General features: G+C 33.9%; 1 protein-coding gene across 2 annotated transcripts in view; it reads right to left on the reverse strand.

Moving 5' to 3' along the window:
• Positions 1–17,195: 17,195 nt before the first annotated feature.
• The window catches only part of LOC138310956 (uncharacterized), a 33,075-nt gene continuing 28,217 nt past the window's right edge, over positions 17,196–22,053 (reverse strand). For both annotated transcript variants that reach the window (XM_069252322.1, XM_069252323.1), the window contains exons 10-13: positions 21,940–22,045; positions 20,958–21,158; positions 20,471–20,518; positions 17,196–19,486 (exon numbers count right to left, since the gene is read on the reverse strand). In XM_069252322.1, coding sequence (XP_069108423.1) covers positions 19,469–19,486; positions 20,471–20,518; positions 20,958–21,158; positions 21,940–22,045 — 373 coding nt within the window. In that variant the 3' untranslated portion in view covers positions 17,196–19,468. The remainder of the gene's footprint in view (positions 19,487–20,470; positions 20,519–20,957; positions 21,159–21,939; positions 22,046–22,053) is intronic.

A 22,053-nucleotide genomic window follows, 5' to 3' on the forward strand; every position in this document is an offset into this window, starting at 1 on the left:
CACGTTCTTGTTTCCCACCACCGTCCTACAGTGTAATTAATATTACTTTGCATTTTAGTTGACTATCGTGTAGATTACGCAAGGAACCTTAATGCTGGCATTTATTTGAAATTGGATTATCAATTTTTTTTCTTCGATATATGAATGTGATTATTTTAGTCATGAAACGTTTATCTTTTGTTTCGGAAAAAAGTAGTGAACCTTAAAAATAACGCTAGATATTATTGCCTAATGGCAATAATTAAATTACACGAAAGTATTAATAAATGACGCTAGAAAAATGTATGTTCTATACACATTTAAAATCGCACGTGTCTCAATTTTTACAAAATTTCACATTAATTGGTGATCTGAGATGAATTCTAATTAATATCACTTTAGATAAAATCTTGTCACGACAATTTTGAATACATATTCCCGTTCTCCTGCGCATCTACATGTAGCTGCGATGACATACAATATGCATTGTAGCTCTGAACGACGGACTGAAGATTTCTGACAGATGGACCATTTTCATGTTAAAAAATCGAATCATATAACGTTTATATATACAATCTATGATAAAATAATCATTTACCTGCATTGCAAATTAAAGTGTTATTGTATTGAGAATTCTTTATATAACAAATGAATGGCAGTCATAAAGAACAAATTGAATGCACCCGCTAAAACTTATACGCCGATCGCCAAAATGTTTCCTCCCCGCTGATTCATTTTTGACTTCGCATTGAAATATGCAACATTCGAGAGTCGTGGATTTTTTCCACGCCATTACAGGGATATCATGTATGATAACCATACATTGTATGTTACAAGTGTAAATTAAAAATGTCAAGAAATGGAATTATAATGATCCAACTTTATACATAATGCATTTTAAATGTACGCAACTCCGCTCTCGGAATACAATGGAATCGCTGGAGATAGGATTCACCCCTGGAATCATAATACATATCACAGATTGTACGTTATGAGTGGTAAACGTACTTAAGATAGTTGATTGTAAAAGGCGACTAAATTTAGGATCTTCAAGTATTTTTCTCTTCTTCCTAACTACATGTACATTGTAACTTTTATTTCCTAATGCCTGTCCTTGGCGCCGCCTCACTTTTGGCCTTGCGTTGAGCGTTCGCCCCTGTGAGGCGGGCTCTGTGTTCTGTCCCCTGACCGAGACACACCAAAGTCTATACCTGCTCCGCTTAGCGTTCAGCAAACAGGGAGTGGACGACTGGTTTGCCCGTTGTCAGTATAATGTGAATGCTTCAGTGATATAGCACTATAAAAAGGGCAAGTTCCACTATACAAGAAGACACAACGCGAATATACCACAGTCTCCCAAAACACGCACCTCGCACTTCACACACGCTACACACTGCATACATGGGAGGCGGTCCTTACATGATAAACGTTAAAATAATCAAACAAACAAACAAACAATCAACAAACAAGATGGTTGTATAGCAGGATTTCAAAGTTTTTCGTGGTTTCTGCGTTCACGACCGATTCTGGCCAACCGTTGACATTACTATCCCTGTTGTGGTGGATATAGGTGTTTTTTGTGTAGTATTTCATTGTTTTACCAAATTTACTATCACCGATTTATATTTCACTAGATTTAGACTTCTGTATGGTATAACATCTATCTATGTACATCATTATGTATGTAGAATCAGTGACTCTTGGTGTTCATGTATCTCATCGATACTTTTCCCTCTTGAATATTTATGATACACGTACATCGAGGTTTTGAGTTAACTCTCTGTCATACGTCATCTATAAAGTACGAGAAAATATTATTGTATGTCGTCATTGTTACAAACTAAACTATCATGGACCTGTTTAATCCACATTGCCGTTATCGGTGGCGATAATTACAGGGGTTAGTAGTAGTAGTAATCACTAGCACTACAAACACATACAGGTATAATACAAATGAATATACGCAGTACTCGTATAATAGTAGACTTTGCTCTGACTATACCTTAAGCTATAACAATATATGACATCGCACCAAAAACAATAGAAAGAAATCTGAGTTATCGGGATTGCCTCCACAGAGAAATTAATATAAAACGAAAAAAAACTCCTAAACTTGTAATGACGATCTACTTTGTAAGTGACGATATAAATCCAAGTTAATTTGATTTGATTGTTCTATCTAACGGGGAAATAAATTCAAGTTGTTCTGTTTAAAAAATTCAGCGTTAATTTTTGGACAGACATCTAAGAATATATGTATTAAAAATATCAATATTTAGAAAGATAGATTTTAGTTGCTACAAATAATGAGCTTAAATTCATTGTAGTACATGTACATGTTGATTATATTCATCCTTTTCTTCAAACATAGGTGCATAATGTACCAAGGTGTAATCAAAGATCCCCTATATCCCGATTGGCCTTCTCTTATTTTTGCTCTGATACAAATGTAGAGTGTTAAAGTGTACTAATACTAGTTCTACACTAACATCTATTTGTGTGTGTCCCTTGTTGGTGGGTGGACCTAATATGGTATGGCTAAATGACTTCTCATAGGATACAACTCAGTAGTTATTTCCTTGGGAGTCCCGTTGAGTGAATAGTCGGCGGTGAGCTGAAGATCGAGTGAGTTTGGAAAATGATAGGTGAGCTCTGAGAGGTGATCATGAGTAATTTTTGTAATGGTCTGCAATGAGCCAGAAAGAGGGTGTCTGATGTGAGAGTTAAAAAGGAGAGAGAATGAAGGGTAAATGAGTAGAAAAAAATCACTGTATGTATCATAACTGTTCTTGGATAATGTACAATACACGTGTTATGAATACGGCACAAATTAAATTATACATGAATGTGAATATATTATTCTGAATACACCTACAATATTAATAGTGTCCAGAAAGGACGGGAATCCTGATATCAGTATCTATTTAAGGATGTTACACTCAGACTCATTGGAAGATATATCAAAAGCTGAGTCGTAGATTTGATCCTGTTTCCTGGATTGTTTGGCTTCTGTTATATGAGACAATGGGAGGTCATCGGTAGGATAAATTTGTTATGCATTCAGGTTCACTCTGACTATATATGGAAACACAGCACTCCCGAAACATACCTGAACCACACCCATAAATATTAAATGTATGTTTACGGGGATCTGAGAATTAGTTACAATTGACATAATTGTGGACATACCAGAGTGCTCTTAGGTCATTTTTAAACATTTTATAAATAGAGGTCTAGATAAAAAATCGGTAAAAATAACACTCGAGAGGATGGGATTAAATAGAATTACCTGTTTAATATCATTGTGTGATATTTCGACATGATGAAATCTGAGAAATGGACACTATGACATGTGCAGGATGTATAAACAAAACCAAAAGAATTAACGGCTTTGATACAGTTCAAATGACACCCAGGTACAAATCGATAGGTTAAGTTTAAAGTTACTCCATCATTTGAAATATAACTATAAAAGAGGTGTTGTGTTAGTTGAGCTTAGTATTAGCTTAGGCAGTTAAAGACTATTGGTTTTGTCTACATCAGCGGTCCAAACCATCATTGATGGACAGCATAAGTGAAAAGTGGGGGCCGCGGTGGCCGAGTGGTTAAGATGTCCCGACATATTACCACAAGCCCTCCACCTCTGGGATGAGATGCGGGTTCGAATCCCATGTGGGGCAGTTGCCAGGTACTGACCGCTGGCCGGTGGTTTTTCTCCGGGTACTCCGGCTTTCCTCCACCAACAAACCTGGCACGTCCTTACATGACCCTGGCTGTTAATAGGACGTAAAACTAAACAAACCAAGTGAAAAGTGACATCTCCGACGTGATTTGATCTTTTTAAAGGTCCTCATGATCACTGAGGAAAACAACATTATAGAAAACGAACAATACTGAAGAGATTCGATCTTGTTTTCGGCATTGATGAACATCATTATATTATCGAAAACGGACATCACTGATGATATTAGATCGAAACAACCGTCCAGTACTCTTATTCAACAAATAAGACTTTTCGGTCACGGTCCACATCATCACTAAGGGAAAAACATAAAAGAAAACGGAAATTGCCGACGAGATGCGATTCAACGGTATTTGATTAAAACATTCGGTCCTTTAATCTTATTATGAAAATTGAAATAAACTTGTTGTACACCGCTTTGTTTTGATCAAGTGTACTCTTTTTACTGTATTGTAGTACTGCAGTATTGCCAAAGTGCATTTTGAGTTCTTATGTCTTTTTAAAATATAGTTGTGATGTCATCTATTGTTGTTTCTGTACTTTGTCTCCATGCATAGTCCCATAATTATGTAAACACACAATACACAACCTGCCGGAATATTCATTATTTTTTAATCCAAATTACGAAAAAAATCCCACACAATGAATATGAAGAGAATTTAATCCTCTATTGATGCGAAATTAACCACTTCCACAGAATTTCTGTAAATATACCATTTCGAGTTTTCCCTCCTTATTATGAATTCATCATTTAACACAGCATTAACTTCAATTTCCGCTTTCTGAAACTTTGATGTTTTTGTACACAACTTTTGACTTTAAATTTCCAAATTATTTACAATGTAATTTTACACTTATTTTGATGGTATTTAAAAAAAATGCCTGAATTGATTTAGTATCATATGTTATTTCTTTACCGCTTCAGACGTTGGTAACAAACGTCCGTTTAGTAATAAACGTCAACAAAACTCACCTTAATATATCGCTTAAATTGAGAAAGTAATATCACTGGATCACTGTCGATGGACATGGTGAAAGTGAATTTACAGATAGATGTCCAACCCAAAAGCATGCTTCATGTATTCTGTTCATGAATGCTATTCATCACATATAACACAGGCAAAGGTAATTCTATGTTCCCATTGTCTCTAGTGGATTTGTCTTGGTTGAATGCACATAGTAAAATTTCCTGAGCTCACAGGCAAGGGCACAAAAATGGTTTATATAAGAAATTAAAGTGTACTTTATCAACACAAAGACTTGCTATGTTTTAAATTAGATATACGCCAAAACTGTACAATATGTGGGAGAGAGAACAGATCTTGGCTCTGACGGGCCTCGGTACAGTTCTCTCTCCAACATATTATACATGTACAGCTGATCTCCAATAACATATTCATCTCCTTTAGCTGAAGCCGGCATTGCAAGACTAGACCATTCCTTAGTGATGTTGATCATAATGAATGCTAATTTAATTTGGGCGTTTTCCTACAATCTCCTATAGTTTGGGAGAGAAATCCTCAACACAATGCTATGCTAAAGTATGGAATTAACTAAAGCCAGGATTGCCATAGCTTTTGTCATCCTTGTGTTACGAGAATGAATATATATGTGGATTTGTTCTCTTCGTACATAGATTAATCAACAGTTGTAAACAGTTGACATTTTAATTTATATACAGAAAAAACAGAGACAGATAACCTGAAATAAAAAGAACAATACCTGACAATGCATAGGGACACATAAATGTACCGGCTATTATATAATGTAGATTTATACTGTAAATAAATAAATATATATATACAGGTATTTATTTATTATATAAACAAAACCAAAAGAATTAACGGCTTTGATACAGTTCAAATGACACCCAGGTACAAATCGATAGGTTAAGTTTAAAGTTACTCCATCATTTGAAATATAACTATAAAAGAGGTGTTGTGTTAGTTGAGCTTAGTATTAGCTTAGGCAGTTAAAGACTATTGGTTTTGTCTACATCAGCGGTCCAAACCATCATTGATGAACAGCATAATTGAAAAGTGACATCTCCGACGTGATTTGATCTTTTTAAAGGTCCTCATGATCACTGAGGAAAACAACATTATAGAAAACGAACAATACTGAAGAGATTCGATCTTGTTTTCGGCATTGATGAACATCATTATATTATCGAAAACGGACATCACTGATGATATTAGATCGAAACAACCGTCCAGTACTCTTATTCAACAAATAAGACTTTTCGGTCACGGTCCACATCATCACTAAGGGAAAAACATAAAAGAAAACGGAAATTGCCGACGAGATGCGATTCAACGGTATTTGATTAAAACATTCGGTCCTTTAATCTTATTATGAAAATTGAAATAAACTTGTTGTACACCGCTTTGTTTTGATCAAGTGTACTCTTTTTACTGTATTGTAGTACTGCAGTATTGCCAAAGTGCATTTTGAGTTCTTATGTCTTTTTAAAATATAGTTGTGATGTCATCTATTGTTGTTTCTGTACTTTGTCTCCATGCATAGTCCCATAATTATGTAAACACACAATACACAACCTGCCGGAATATTCATTATTTTTTAATCCAAATTACGAAAAAAATCCCACACAATGAATATGAAGAGAATTTAATCCTCTATTGATGCGAAATTAACCACTTCCACAGAATTTCTGTAAATATACCATTTCGAGTTTTCCCTCCTTATTATGAATTCATCATTTAACACAGCATTAACTTCAATTTCCGCTTTCTGAAACTTTGATGTTTTTGTACACAACTTTTGACTTTAAATTTCCAAATTATTTACAATGTAATTTTACACTTATTTTGATGGTATTTAAAAAAAATCAAAAAAAATCAGAATTTCACCCAAATCTCATTTGCTTGTTGAACGAAATTGCACATGATTGTCCCCAGAGAATGTGATTTTTAAAAATCCTCAGAATTCAATGAAAGTTCTGGAGACACCAACTGTTTTGAAGTAGCCTGGAACTCACTGTTACATGCGACCATTTTAGCAAGACGCTTTCAAACAAATGCCTGAATTGAAATAGTATCATATGTTATTTCTTTACCGCTTCAGACGTTGGTAACAAACGTCCGTTTAGTAATAAACGTCAACAAAACTCACCTTAATATATCGCTTAAATTGAGAAAGTAATATCACTGGATCACTGTCGATGGACATGGTGAAAGTGAATTTACAGATAGATGTCCAACCCAAAAGCATGCTTCATGTATTCTGTTCATGAATGCTATTCATCACATATAACACAGGCAAAGGTAATTCTATGTTCCCATTGTCTCTAGTGGATTTGTCTTGGTTGAATGCACATAGTAAAATTTCCTGAGCTCACAGGCAAGGGCACAAAAATGGTTTATATAAGAAATTAAAGTGTACTTTATCAACACAAAGACTTGCTATGTTTTAAATTAGATATACGCCAAAACTGTACAATATGTGGGAGAGAGAACAGATCTTGGCTCTGACGGGCCTCGGTACAGTTCTCTCTCCAACATATTATACATGTACAGCTGATCTCCAATAACATATTCATCTCCTTTAGCTGAAGCCGGCATTGCAAGACTAGACCATTCCTTAGTGATGTTGATCATAATGAATGCTAATTTAATTTGGGCGTTTTCCTACAATCTCCTATAGTTTGGGAGAGAAATCCTCAACACAATGCTATGCTAAAGTATGGAATTAACTAAAGCCAGGATTGCCATAGCTTTTGTCATCCTTGTGTTACGAGAATGAATATATATGTGGATTTGTTCTCTTCGTACATAGATTAATCAACAGTTGTAAACAGTTGACATTTTAATTTATATACAGAAAAAACAGAGACAGATAACCTGAAATAAAAAGAACAATACCTGACAATGCATAGGGACACATAAATGTACCGGCTATTATATAATGTAGATTTATACTGTAAATAAATAAATATATATATACAGGTATTTATTTATTATATAACTTTAGTAAATTCTATTTTAATTTCAGAGATACATATATTTACAAATTACAATTTACAGTCACTTGACCCTATACAATACCCTAACCTAACTGACCACGTGCGGTCCTTTGTAATGCATATATACATTATAAACGCGTGGACACGCTTCCACCAGGGTGGGAGGACAGGGTCATGCAGGGTCAATGTGACACACTCAACCAATCCATTCGCTCGCCTCTCATTCGTCCTCATAACAACTTACTTACACATAAATTACACACAAAATACATGTACAGGACATTGCATGACACAGGGACATGTAAATTCAGACAATACATAGCGCATGTAGTTTTAACACCTAATTTTATCCATATTATATATATGGTGAATTTAAACACCGCGACACTTGCCATTCCGGGGGTTACTTTCATTGTCGTAATGTAAACCCTGAGAGAGATCCTGCATAGGCCTGTTGTTTGATCCCTTTTCACATTTTTTGTAATTTGTTGAAATTGAACCCTGTACTATGTCATAGCAAAAAGTAAAGCTCTGTCTTGTGATTGGTAAGTTTTTTTTACTGAACAGCTTCTAGTTTAACTATAACATATAGGTGGATATAGCGACACTGAAAGTAGCTATTGGAGTATGGATGATAACCTGCTATGAAACTTTTATCGGCTGACTATGACTGTGTAATGTATCTAGGCCAACGATATATATTTATCTAAATATTTCGATATGATGAAATCTGAGAACTGATCACAATGACATCTGTAGGGTGTGTACATAAAAAAAAAAGATTAACGGCTTTGATACAGGTCACATGAAACTCTGGTACAAATCGATAGGCTACGTCCAAAACTATCATTTGTAAAGAAGGTGTTGTGTTAGTTGAGTTCAGTGTTAGCAAAGCAGCTTAACGATCCAATTTTTCATCGATGGACAATTAAAAAGTGACATCTCTGCCAAGATTTGATCATCATGGAAGATAAAAACGTAATAAAAAACGAAAATTTTCGACGAGGCTGTATTTGATCAACAACATTCGGTCCTGCAATCTTGTTCAAGAAATCACACTTTGACTCACCACGTCTCATTTGAAAGAAAAAGATGGAAAACGCTACAGTTTCAATCTGTACAGAATGGAATCAAGAATTTCCTGGTCAGCATCGATACGAGTTTTGTATAAAAATGATCACTGAGATGTTTGTAGTCTTTGGGTCTGTACCATTAGTGGTTATACAAGCTATTTTGACCTGGATGACCAGATTTGACGCATTTTGTGAGCTTTTTGTATCTAATGATACATTCCCTGACTATGCGGAATGTGGTCTGCACTATGGAGCGTCGTTTGGATATTGTGATGCGGCGTTCGCCGACATTAGAAGTGAAGATTTCTGGAGTTGTATTGACATGGTGAAACACTTCGAGCAAGCTAACCCCGATACAGCTGTCACCAAATGGAAATTTCTGGAGCTGCTTTGTAGTAAGGGAAGAGTATCAGAATTTTGCAATGAATACTTTCATACACTTAAATATGCATTCAGCATGGAGTCACAATATTTGGAGAATCCTTGGAAAGCCACCACTTACCGATATATTATACCAGTAACTGCTTCTATAACTTTGCTTTTAAACGCGTTTATACTGATTAGTCTTACTTCAAACATGTCAACAAGGTCCAACGTTTTTCTTTTGCGAATGAGGTCTTTGTTTGACGGACTTGCTTCTCTAATTCAACTTCCTGTGGCCATTTATCTCATGTTTTATCGGGGGAATGGCGAATTCCTACCATACAACCTATGTGTTTTGATAGCTATTTCGACCAACGCTCTTCCAGCAATGTTTCATTGTTTATCAATCCTCGTCATGCTTGGTGTTGCCTTTCAGAAACTCGTGATCATCTCGTTTCCTTTGAAGATAAACAGTTACTTGAAAGAACAATATGCCCGTGCGTATGTTTTAACGTGCGTTGCTATTACATTGGTAACATATATACCGGAAGTGATTCTACTCTGCAATATGACGTCAGTAGAACTTCAATCCAAGCATGACAACAACATCCTAATCACCACATTGCTTTTAGTGCCCTCACAAGACAGAATTTCTTGGTTAATAGATGTTTATTATTACGGATATATAATCAGACAATCCCTAATTCAGTTTTTGCCATTCATCTTCTTAACTGTCGTAGAGGTCATTTCGGTCGGCAGATATGTAAAATACATTAAATCTAGTATTGAAGTTCATAGAATAACATCTTCATTTGACCATTTACGACATGTTGTAAATATGTCACTAGCAAACCTATGCCTTGTTATCGTAGGTGAGTTACCAAGCACTGTAATGTCATTGTACTATATTTCAACAACGGAAAATATCTTAAAGCAAAACAATGAGATGTTGATTATGATATTGAATATTGTAATCTGGTTATCGTCAGTTGGCAGTATAATTATATGCATTATATTTTGTAAAAGCTTCAGGGATTCCTGCCGGAATATAATTGCATGTCGCAAATTGAAAACGCTTTGTAGTTGAACGAACATTGATGTGGGGATATTTCATACTCAATTTGTGAACGTGACATAACAAGGGGAAAATTTCGACATGCTATTTTTTTTCTTCAAATATGTTTTGAAAACAATATGTTTTGATGAATTAAGCTGTGAAAAAAACTCTCTCTCAAAACACGCACCTCGCACAACATTCACACAACACACCGCATACATGAGAGGCCGTCCTTACATGACCATAGCTGTTAATAGGACGTTAATTAAACAAACAAACAAACAAACAATTGATGAATTAAGCTGTGAAAAAATACTCAAAAAGCAAGTAAAAATTATGATGATCTATAGAAATTTTTAAAAGCACAGAATTTGTGTACTGTAATAGTTTGCTTTTTATGCTTTATGTATGTTTAGATAAAAACCTATCTAAAGTAACGTTATAATTACTTATAGCATTGTAAAATTGAAAAGAAATTTTAGTATATTGCTTTATTTTGATCAAGTGTACTATTTTCAATGTATTTCAGTATCACCAAAATGCCCTTTGACCTCCTATTTAACATTGTAAACACCAATATATTGTAATTTTCAAAATGTAGATTGATTTAGGTGGTAAATAACATTTAAAAACTCCTGTTACGTAAGTATGAAAAATACGGTACAAATAACTTAATAATAAGGTGCTCCACAGCCGACAGAGCATAGATGATACTCATCATTTGAACAATAATTGGTGTTTAATCGTGTATATATATTTCTAATTGACACAAAAAGTAATTGAAAATAATTTATTCTGCTTTCGGTACATGCGCAATCAGTATTGCATTCCATATAGGACTTTTTTTTCGGGATGCAATTAATCATTTTTTATATTCTTATCTGGAAAATTAAAATTAGAAGCTCAAGGTTTTCAATGGTAGTAATGGTGTCAACTAAGTGTAACGTTAGGTGGTTCACGCTTGACTACATATGGATTATACACATTATATGATGTCTTCTGTTTATAAAACTGTGTGAGAATCGAGAGTGTGTTACGTTGTTTCAGTAAGCTTTGCGTGTAACAGACGAGTTATACGAGTACGAATTATGAGTCGATATATTGTAAATAATTGTTGTCAGTAGGAAATTGTGTAATACCTCAATCTAGTAGATCGTTTGTGAATCATCGCTGCATGTGTTGCTTTTGTGAGTCGTAATATATTGTTGCTGTTAGTCATTTTAATTAACTGGTATCAATACTGATTGTTTACAACATGCTTTTTGCCGGTAGTAGCCTCTGCGCATGTCACTAACGGATGTCGTCATTGCGTAACTATTAGCCAATCAGATTACGGTCCCGGCACGTGGATATTTCGTGACATGTCCCGTAGCTTTCGGGGCATTTGTATTGAAACGCCAGTCACGACCCAGCAGCCGATGAGAGTAGCAGGAATTTTATAGGGCTCGGAACCATTGACCAGGTTCGGGCGTGACTCACTCTCTATTTCTCCTAGGGAACAATACTTGTTATGTAATATATTTAACCAGTACGGTAGGTTATTTATAGTCGGGGTTTCCCCCTGATTATTACGTAATTGTTTACATTCGCTACCAGGAAAATTCATTGAGGCTGGAAAGATAGCGCACGTCATGTAAGAGAGTTATTATCATTATCTAACTAATTAAGTATATTATTGGAGGTGTATCTAGTAGAAAATACATTGTAGTGAGTATTACGTGAGAGATAACATTGTGGCCTGTCGTAGACAAAAGTGTATCACGAACTCGTACTTTGTTTATCTATTTGTATTATTAATAAATTACAATTAACTGTTTATCTGGCATTTGTTATATTACTGAGTGGTACCAAAACAATTACAAAACCTTGAGGGCCTTGTGACCAAAGGCTGAATAAATCTATACTCCGTGTACCAGGAGTAGACCAGTGACACTGACCAGTGGTCTGTTACCAAGACCAGATATCTCACTTGGTGAAGTCTATCGAAAGATAGACCCGATCACGTTACATAAGTAACTTTGTAACTGAAGAAAATACTACATCGTCTGCTCCGGTTCTTGTTAGAGAAAAATTATCATTTGTCAGCGGTGGACCATCTTTAAAGGATTTAGACCCTGTTTAAACTAGTGATATTTTGTATGCCTATTTATCACTTCTAAGGTGTACTTGACCACAAGTTAGTTGATAAAAATGTTTATGTATTAAGTTAAGCCTAAGGGAATCGTAGATTGTTGTGTTGTTTGTAAATTTTGGCAAAATATGCAAAAAGTGTACATTTCAGTTTAATAAATACACAGGGTTCGTTACATATTTCTGTCACCAAATAACCATGCCATTGTATTTACAATACAGTTATATATAGCATGTACAAGGATCGCTTGTTTGACCGGATTCGACTTTACAAGAACATACACATTGAGTCCTTTTTGACATTGTCATTATGCAAATGGAGGCCGTAGATTATGATTTGTCTAAAACCTTGATACATATACGCTGACACGTGTATGTTCTTTTCTTTCCTCTGATTTACTGTCGTCTTGCGGCTGTCAACTGAAAGGCCCACTACCTTTCTGAAACGGCTTTTAATTTTATATGGTTGGTGTTGTAACCTCATCTTAAGTCATCGGCTTTTTCTTTTTTGATGTTATTATTGTTTTTTTTAAAGAAACCTTTATATTTTGCTCCGGCAAGGTATTGGGCATTTGATATATGTAGATGTCACGCTTGTGTTGAAACGGTGTTGTAGTGTATTTATAGCCTTGATTGAGGTATACCAAAGTGTGACATTCTATAGCTGATTAAGAATAATAAAATCGTGTGTCGTAGAGATCTGATTCAACACTGTATACTATACAATTGTGGACCTCTGTGAAGGCATACATCTACAGATGTCTCCATGGAAAGAACAATTTTCTCTCTGAGTTTGCCCTCGAATAAGTAATAACGATTATTGACAAATTGTACAGCAGGTCTTAGAGGATTTTAATTACAATCTTTATCAAACAAATACTTTTTATAAATCGCTACATTGAAAATAATAGAAGATTTACTGCAAATGCATAATGTCAAGATCAAGTGTAAACTATAGTCGACAATAAGGAAGGTGGATGATAAGATCATGTTGACTATTGTCGCAAACGGTACACGAAGAGTTTTAATGACCAATTGTTCCTTTCTCCGAATATATTGATCTTTCATTCATGACAAGAAATGTTGATAAAGTCATATCATGTAATATCAAACCTGTAGTATTTGAGTAATGTATGAACTATGTTACATCCTCAGTGTACATGTTATAAGATTTCCAATAAAATGTTTAATTTACAAGACTGTACCTTGTATACATGTATATTATCAAAAGGGACGTTTTATTAATGACATTTTTGACAAAACGTATAATTGACCTGATTAATAAACACTGGCTACATCTGTGCAAACCTAACAAGACAAACTTTATACTTTTATACTATTTGTAGATTAATCCAAATTCATAACGATGTTTAAGTTGAATCAGTTCGTCCCTATTTCAAAACTCAATATAATTAGGCTTGGTAAATGATTAAACATAACTCGAGTCACAGAATCAGTCATATCTCAAATTACTGAGTATTGCGTATTAATTAATTAGAGTATTGTTTTAACACATCGTTTTTTCAAAGTAAATTTACCTGTCAAAGTAAAATTGCCGAAAGAACTCGCGACCCGAATTTCAGTCCTATTTTTGATGGAAACTTTGCTGGATATCTTTCCGTTATGAGAAGATTTATTTTAAAAAATAAGGTGTTTTTTAGCAGATATTATAGTGAAATGCGCTCAAGCGTCCGGAATGGGCTTTCAGATCGTTTAAACCACAAATCACGTGACTAGTTTCACCTCCTCCTCCAAATGTTTCGCATCATGTAATGACAGCCATTGGAAACTCTGGGAAATTTCCCCTTTTGACTAGACTCCACATGGTGTTGCGAAAACCATGTTGACTTCAAAGAAAATTACTGAATTTGGTCACATCTTCATATCAAAGATTTGTTAGCATACACCTTTGGATATAAAGATTAAAGTTTTCTTTTTTAAGTCACTCATCATCACATTACCACCGAAAGACAAAACTACACAAGATCTTATCTGGCAGCTTCGTGAAACGTTACCTGTAAATGGCTATACACGTATATATGTAGGTGTTTGAAAGGTGGGGAAAAGAAGCCAATCCGGAGGAAAATGCATTGACATGCATTGCTAATTGTAATAGAACTGTTTAAAAGTCTTGTTTTATATGGGCCTATAATTATTGGCTTTGCTTTTTTTCACATATTTTGATATTTGAGATACTCTACATGAACTGGCGAATATAGGTCCAAATAATTATATGTTAAGTTATTCTTGGGTCTCTGTGAGTGCAAATGAAAATAATTAAATCACAATTTTAATCACACCCTTATAACTGTGAATTAAAGTCAAGTACATATAGATCATAACTACAAGTATATGTTAAAAAATAAAGATTTTGTTCACCAAGCTTTTTCAGTAAGTTGTGTAATAATGATTGCAATTTCAAGTTTCATAGTTTTTTAATGTGTAACAGCCAACACAGGTAAGTTCCGCCCTTAGTTAGATTGTCGCCGTTAACTAAACTCCACCCACAGTTTAACTGACATCCATTCGGGGTCAGTTTTCAACGTTAAAAAAAATGACGCGAGGTCGATTTTCAACGGAGGTCTATTTTCAACGTTACATCGGTCGGTCTGTGATCCACAGTACGGACGGAAAAAGGTCATGGCTTTCCTCCCGATGGCGTGGATTTTCTCTGGGAACATGCATACTTCTGTTTCCTCCCATCGCTTTAAAATTTCTTACATGTGGGCGACCGAGAGTTATCTGTATACATGAAAGTTATATACATGTAGCGTATTTCGAAATTGGTGTAAAATATATTTTTATTTATAAATGAGTTAAAAAAACATAAACATCATACATTGTAATTTAAGGAATATTTATTTATCATTAGACTCTAACTCTTTGTCGATATTGTTTGTTAGAATGGAGCATTCCAATTGGTTTAGATCATATCATATGTCCGAATGCCGTCGGCGTTTGTAACGTTGTTTCTGATTGGCTGATTATATGATGACGTAATGAAAGTTTTTTTATTAGCTCATGGAATTTCGTATTGGAAATACATTATAATAAGCTCTGAATATTTATGTGTATTTTCAGTTGTTTATTGGTAGATGTATTGCAATATCGTAATGAATAATTAATCATTTAAGTGTATTTAGTAATATCAAGATTAATGAATTTCGTGGGATATTTTGATTTGATTTGAAATAAAAACCTATGATATGTATAATGAAAAATATTTTTGTATTGGAAGTAAAGAAATACATACTTTATATTCTCAGTTCCCCCCTCCCAACTCACAAAAAAAAAAATGATTTTTTTTATTAACATTTTTTTTATTACCCCAAAATGATTTTTTTTATTACCCCAACATTTTAGTTATTGATTTTTGTAAATCAGACATCATCATTGTTTGATCACACTATAAGAATTAAGTAAAGGGGAATAACTCCATCGCCGACAGAGCATAAATGAAATTCATGATTTGAACAGTAACTGATGTATTTATATACGTTGAACTAACACAAACATGCATATAAAATAATTTGTTTTGCTTTTGGTGCTTATACAGTTAGTACTTAATTCCATATAGAGCTTATATAGTGCCATGGAATGTTTTCGGGATGCAGTTAAGTAATTTTAATATGTTCATCTTGAATTAAAATAAGAAGCTCAAACTTTTCAGTTGTGATAATAGTTTAAAGTAAGTAACTTTTGTAACTGAAGAAAAGTACTAATTCGTCTGCTCCTGCTTTTAAAAGAGAAAAATATCATTCCTCAGCTTTGTAGCATCTTTAAATAATAGATGGATTACGGTCAGCTACATGTATATAACGATATACAAAAACATTTCGCGCAGCATGTCTGGCCCAAAATCGTTAAAATTACCGTTAAATGATATCGATTGCAGTATACACTATAACATATCATTATACCTCAAGTTAGAATCCTGCATTCTGATTAGTCGAGAGATATTTGGTATTTTACACTATCACACGGCAGTTAGCATTATAACAATATGAGACAATAAACACGTTCATAGCAACCCCTAGCAACGGGTGATAGTGTATTTTTGACAGTGCAAAATATTAACCGCCCGAAAAAGATGCGCACTCGTTTCTTTATTTGACGCCATCTTTGTTTTTTGAAGCGACGCTTCGAAATTTATCTGGAGCTATTCAGTAACAGTTTTGCCAAATTAGTCTGTCTATCAATATCAAATTTGTAATGTTTTCAAATTAAGTACGGAGCTTTCTGTTTACAAATATTCGCTTACCGTCAAGCGCTATATGTTAGTTTTTATAAACCCGTCGGTGATTAGGTAAACGGAAGACATGCGATTACAAGCGTCTTCGTGACGTTGCTAACGTTGTAAACAGACGACGGGACGAAACCAAAATTCATTGAGATTTACAAAACATTGAGATTTACAAAACATTTACAAGAATATTTTACTGAATGCTTGTTGTAAGTATTATTTCTACAATGCAATGGTAATAAACGCTATTGAGTACAGTATGGAAGCTGATATGTTATTTTTCTGCCGAAGGTTTTCGACTTTTGCTAAAATAAGTAAAATGTTTCAATAGATTGCAAGAACTTGAGAACTAGTTTTATTTCTAGACTTTTCGTATAATAAAATAAATTATTTTTTGCCTCGGGTGACAGTGATATCCTTGGGGTGACACTAGGCACTGTCACCCTCTAATGCAGGTAGTATTTATATAATATTGCCCCCACGAATTATGAGATTGAATCGGACTAAAATCCGCTTCTCATCAAAAATGCATGTTTAGCAAACATAACACCGATAAAAATTGAATCAAATTCAAAGCTCAACATCTCATTGAATTTAAAATAAGAAAAAAGTTTGAACTGAAAACCATCTATGCAAATCTTTTATTGCTGTTTATAATTCACATTGTATCATTGGTAGAAATCATTTTGCTGTGAACTGCATTGCTTCAAGACGAAATGTTATGAAATGTGCTATTTCACGATGATGAAAGGCAAATTATGATATAAACGGACAGTTACAATGTATATAATACATCACTAGTGGTAGCACTGATATTCATTGTCTCGCGTTGCAATCATTCTGATTTCAATAATCTGTCCATGGTTCTTCTACGAATATATGTTATAAATATATAATCTTTATCAAAATCCACACATGTTATAATACTCTTTCATATGTGGATATAAAGGATAAGGCTATTCTACCCGAGGGTCACAAAATGTAGTAAAAACCCGAGGCTTGCCGAGGGTTTTACAACATTTTGTGATCCCGAGGGTAGAATATCCTTATTCGTCATATCCACGTATGAAAGAGTATATTCTCTTATACTTCGACGTTTAATTGCAATTTTACTACTTCGATTTTCCGCCATTTTGAAATGCATTCGAAAAAACGTGAATGGAAATAATAAATGATAATTGTGTGATATTTTCAACGCAAATTCTATTGTTTGTATCTTTTTAAAGTAAATACAACATATTTTCCTGAACAAATGTCAAAAATGTACCGAGAAACTAGTAATTTTGTTGACGCTGTGACGTCACGATGCTTTATTGCATGGATAGCCATGCAATACAGCTTTAGGCAGCATGAGTGTATTGCCCTAGACCAGCCATCATTAAATGTATAAGTATGAGAGAAATATACTAGCTATCGTTATTTGTGTAATAACTTGTTTGTCAATCGATGTAAAATAAAGTTTGAAATTTAAATTTTTTGAATCAGAGACTGATCTGATATCAAAATTGTAATATTTTCAAGGGGTTCTTTGTCATAAAAGAAAACAAATAATGAAAAATCCCCCCAAAAAAACAAGAAAAATACAAAATCACAGAAATGTAAACACACAAACACAAAAAAACCCCAGATTTTACATAGGTTGGACAATATAAAAGAAAAATATTTCAACGAATAATATAAAGCAAACGGATACTAAACATTTGATTGTCTATCGATTTTATGATATATATCAAAGAAACGCAATTTAACAAAGCATGACAATTTATTGACTTGTGCCTTATCCGGTGGCGCAGTGGTAGACGGCGCAGGTATGCTTGACTATGCGATCGTGAGTCCGTAAATTGTCATGCTTTGTTAAATTGTGTTTCTTTGATATTTTTGATTTTATAATATATATATAGATATAGGTATAGCAATACGTCATTGGTTAATTGAAAAATTAATATTGGACATTTACAATCTATCAAACCAAAGTTGATGTTACATATATGTACTTATTTCGCCCTTTCAATTTTGATGAAACATTCACTACAACTTTGTAACAAAAACAAAGCTAATTAAGTACGCTAAAGTTTCATTAAATTGATATGCATAAAAATCCTTATTCAGGTATACATCATTAACTACATATTTGATGGTTTGTGGAACAGGTTTTGCTTAATTAGATAATACACCATTAATAAAGGTTTTATAACAGATGACTGAAATTCTATAAGGAATGGACAAAAATTTGATGGGAAATTGATCGTCACTATAGATCTAACATCTTAATGGAACCACCTTTTTTCACGTTCTAATACCTATCGACTAAATTTGCGGTAATTTAATTGTGCGGTTGAGACGTACATTGTTCTATATTGTATATGTGACTGAAACATTTTCGCCTCAATTTATCTTCGCAAATTTTAATTAAGTGCGAAATACGTTTAACGTGCGATTTACTTCCGAGAATTTCGCGATCCACGTATTTGCAAATGTTTATCGACATTATCTATATTGATAGGAATTATCATTTAATAGTTAAATCCGCGAATATTAATCTTCGCGAACACGTTCTGAAAGGGAAATCGCGAAATTTAATCGCAGCAAAAGAAAGTTGGTTTACAATAAATAAAAAGCCTGTTTATGTACCTAAACATTGAACTGAGAATTGACATAGAAATATACATAAAAATATACACGGTTTTGATTGCGTGTTAACAATTGATTATCATTAAAAGTATAAAAGAAACACAATTTTAATAACATAATTTAAAACATTGGATGCTAGAGTATCACACGCTAGTAAATTACTTCATTGGATTTGGCAAATCTTTTGATACAAAAATATTTTTCCGGATATACAATGTCACCCAGGACCACACATACAGACATGTCTTGATTTAATGGCAGGAATCCCTCAAAAGCCGGTCCGTACCTGTTCATGAAATGATGCAAGTGTGGATTATCATCAGGAAAAAAACCCAATAATGAACAATAATAATATAAAACAATCTTAGAACGAGGAAAATATAGGTGATACGAAAAAATGAAAATGTACATGTATAGCCATTTTTTAATACCGTATTTTTCGGTGGCCAAAAATTTGGCGATTAGAGCTAAAAACAATGAAATTAAAGTTTAATTTTAAGTTTTTATATTTTTTCCAATCTGTCTTTATAAGTGTCTCAACCATTTCTCAATATTTCGCAGATCAAATTTTCGCGATCATAGCAATAACCCGCGAAATCGCGAAAATGTCATCTCCGCGAACAAAACCCGGGAATACGGTAATGAAATGGGCGATACCACCTTACTGGTTTTGTTACTTCAAGGGGTATTTTCACAGATAAATATTTTAAAATTTCTACATTTCTATATAACGTGATCAATTTGAAATTGTCATAGAAATGATCACATTAAAGTGAATAGTCGGGCAAAGAAAACCAGTCTAAATGCGTTCATTGGCCTTCCAAAAGTTCTCACATGTTAATACGACGGTCAAGTTCTGCTTACGTTTCTCAATTCTGACCATTGAAATAAAGAAAAGTTGAAAGCATTGAAAGCGAGGCTGCGTGGAAATGTAACCACGGACATAGTCAGCCGGGAGGACATTTTAGGATTCCTATACTTTAAATTAATTTGTTCGTACGCAGACAGATTTTGACGAGAGATTTTATTTTTCTATTTCATAAGAAATTATACTGGATACATTCACATCATTTTTACCGACTTTAGCCATCCGTGCCCGACTGTTCACTTTAAATGGCCGTTATTGTAAAAGCAATACAGATTTTCAGTGTAATGAAAATTCGTGCTTTAAAGTGATCATTCAAATGTAATATCATTGTATTCTTCTCTGATGTATCTTCTGTTCATGAATAAATGATAAATAATTCCTATTGTTGTCATGGATACTTACATCACTGTTGTTAACAGATTGTCGAAGCTGGGCACGTTTGATGTTATACTGAAAAATGTCGATAAAAATTAGTACTTTTTAAAACAAAATTCAGATTGTGCCGTCGGTCGCAAATTGTCATATAAATAAAATGAAGTACAGTTTAAGTTGTCCAAACTATTACCGGGACCAGCATACAATGTTTTTATTCTGTTGTTATTACATGTTTCTGGATCATAGTAGTTAATTTTTGTTATACTTTTATACTGTACTTTAAATTAAGAAAGAAAATTACGACGGAATAGACACACCCTAATTAGACAAAGTTATACTTACACTATATTAAAATAGTTTGAATATTCAAATTTGAAATAATGCGGTCATATTATCTATATATTTCTCATACTGCAAGGTAGTAAAACATTATATTTATATAAATCTGTTTTCACAAACAAAAGCCTGGACGGTTCTACAGGGTGTGAATTTAATACCTATGCTATTAACTAACCTGGTAGTTAACATCATCAAAACGATCGTTCAATTTAGCATATACGTCAGCACTCTCATCCGGGTTCCAGGCTCTGGTTTGAGAGTCATTCAATGCACGTGAGCCGTTAGCAGCACGTGAGCCATTTGCGTCACTCCGGTAATGAAGGTCATTTTCTGTTTCGATATAGTCTCTATAGTCATACGCTTTGTTCTCATATCCCTGCGGAAAGTAGAAATGTTGGACAAAATTAGAAAAAAAAAACCAAGTTAAGTATAAGACGCTCGAAATCTTTACGTATATCAGTTGAATCAAATACATATGACCACTGCTAAGATATATACATTACATTGATAATAATATATATCACTGCCCTCTTTTCATGTTCTAAAGGTTTGTCGAACATAGTTAATACATATAGCTAGATATATCAGCATATTTGATATCATTTTATAATAAAGGTAGTTGGAAGGATACATTCTGATTGAGTTTGATATATTGTCGGCGATAATGATAACATTTTAAAGTCTAACAATATATGTTACAATTTTTTACTTTACTCAATCTGATTAGAATAGAAATCCATATGCTCACCCCGTTTCAAAGAGGAAACAACATATCATATTATGTTGTTTTAAATTAAATTAATATTGCTACTTCCAAATTAACTAGTCGTGACAAATTGTCAGAACCATTTAGTCGTTTCGCCCATAGGAGCTACAGGGATATGTTTGCTAGGACGAAATATCCTTTTCAGTGGATGTTGCCGGATTTATTTGAAATGAAGCACAATTGGTATTAAGATCATCAGAATGTGACCCAGATTCATGGATTGAAATGCTGTCAGATTCTCTATGGAACAGAGGTTATATAAGGACCTACTTTTCTTAAGTTACTTTTACTTTACTTTTTATATTATTTTTTAACTTTACTTTTTTCCCCGTTTGTCCCAGCCGTTGATTTACATGATTAGTAATTATAATGCGTATATAGATATATTTACTTGTGCAGTGCCTGTGTTCCCCCTGTCAGTATGTCGTAGTCCTTGGTATATCCTTGTAGAAGGTCTGGTTTGTAAATCGGTGTAATCAAGACCGCTGCCGTTTGAACTTAAAGT

This window comes from Argopecten irradians, chromosome 16, assembly GCF_041381155.1.
Source record: "Argopecten irradians isolate NY chromosome 16, Ai_NY, whole genome shotgun sequence".
Taxonomy (NCBI): Eukaryota; Metazoa; Mollusca; class Bivalvia; order Pectinida; family Pectinidae; genus Argopecten; species Argopecten irradians.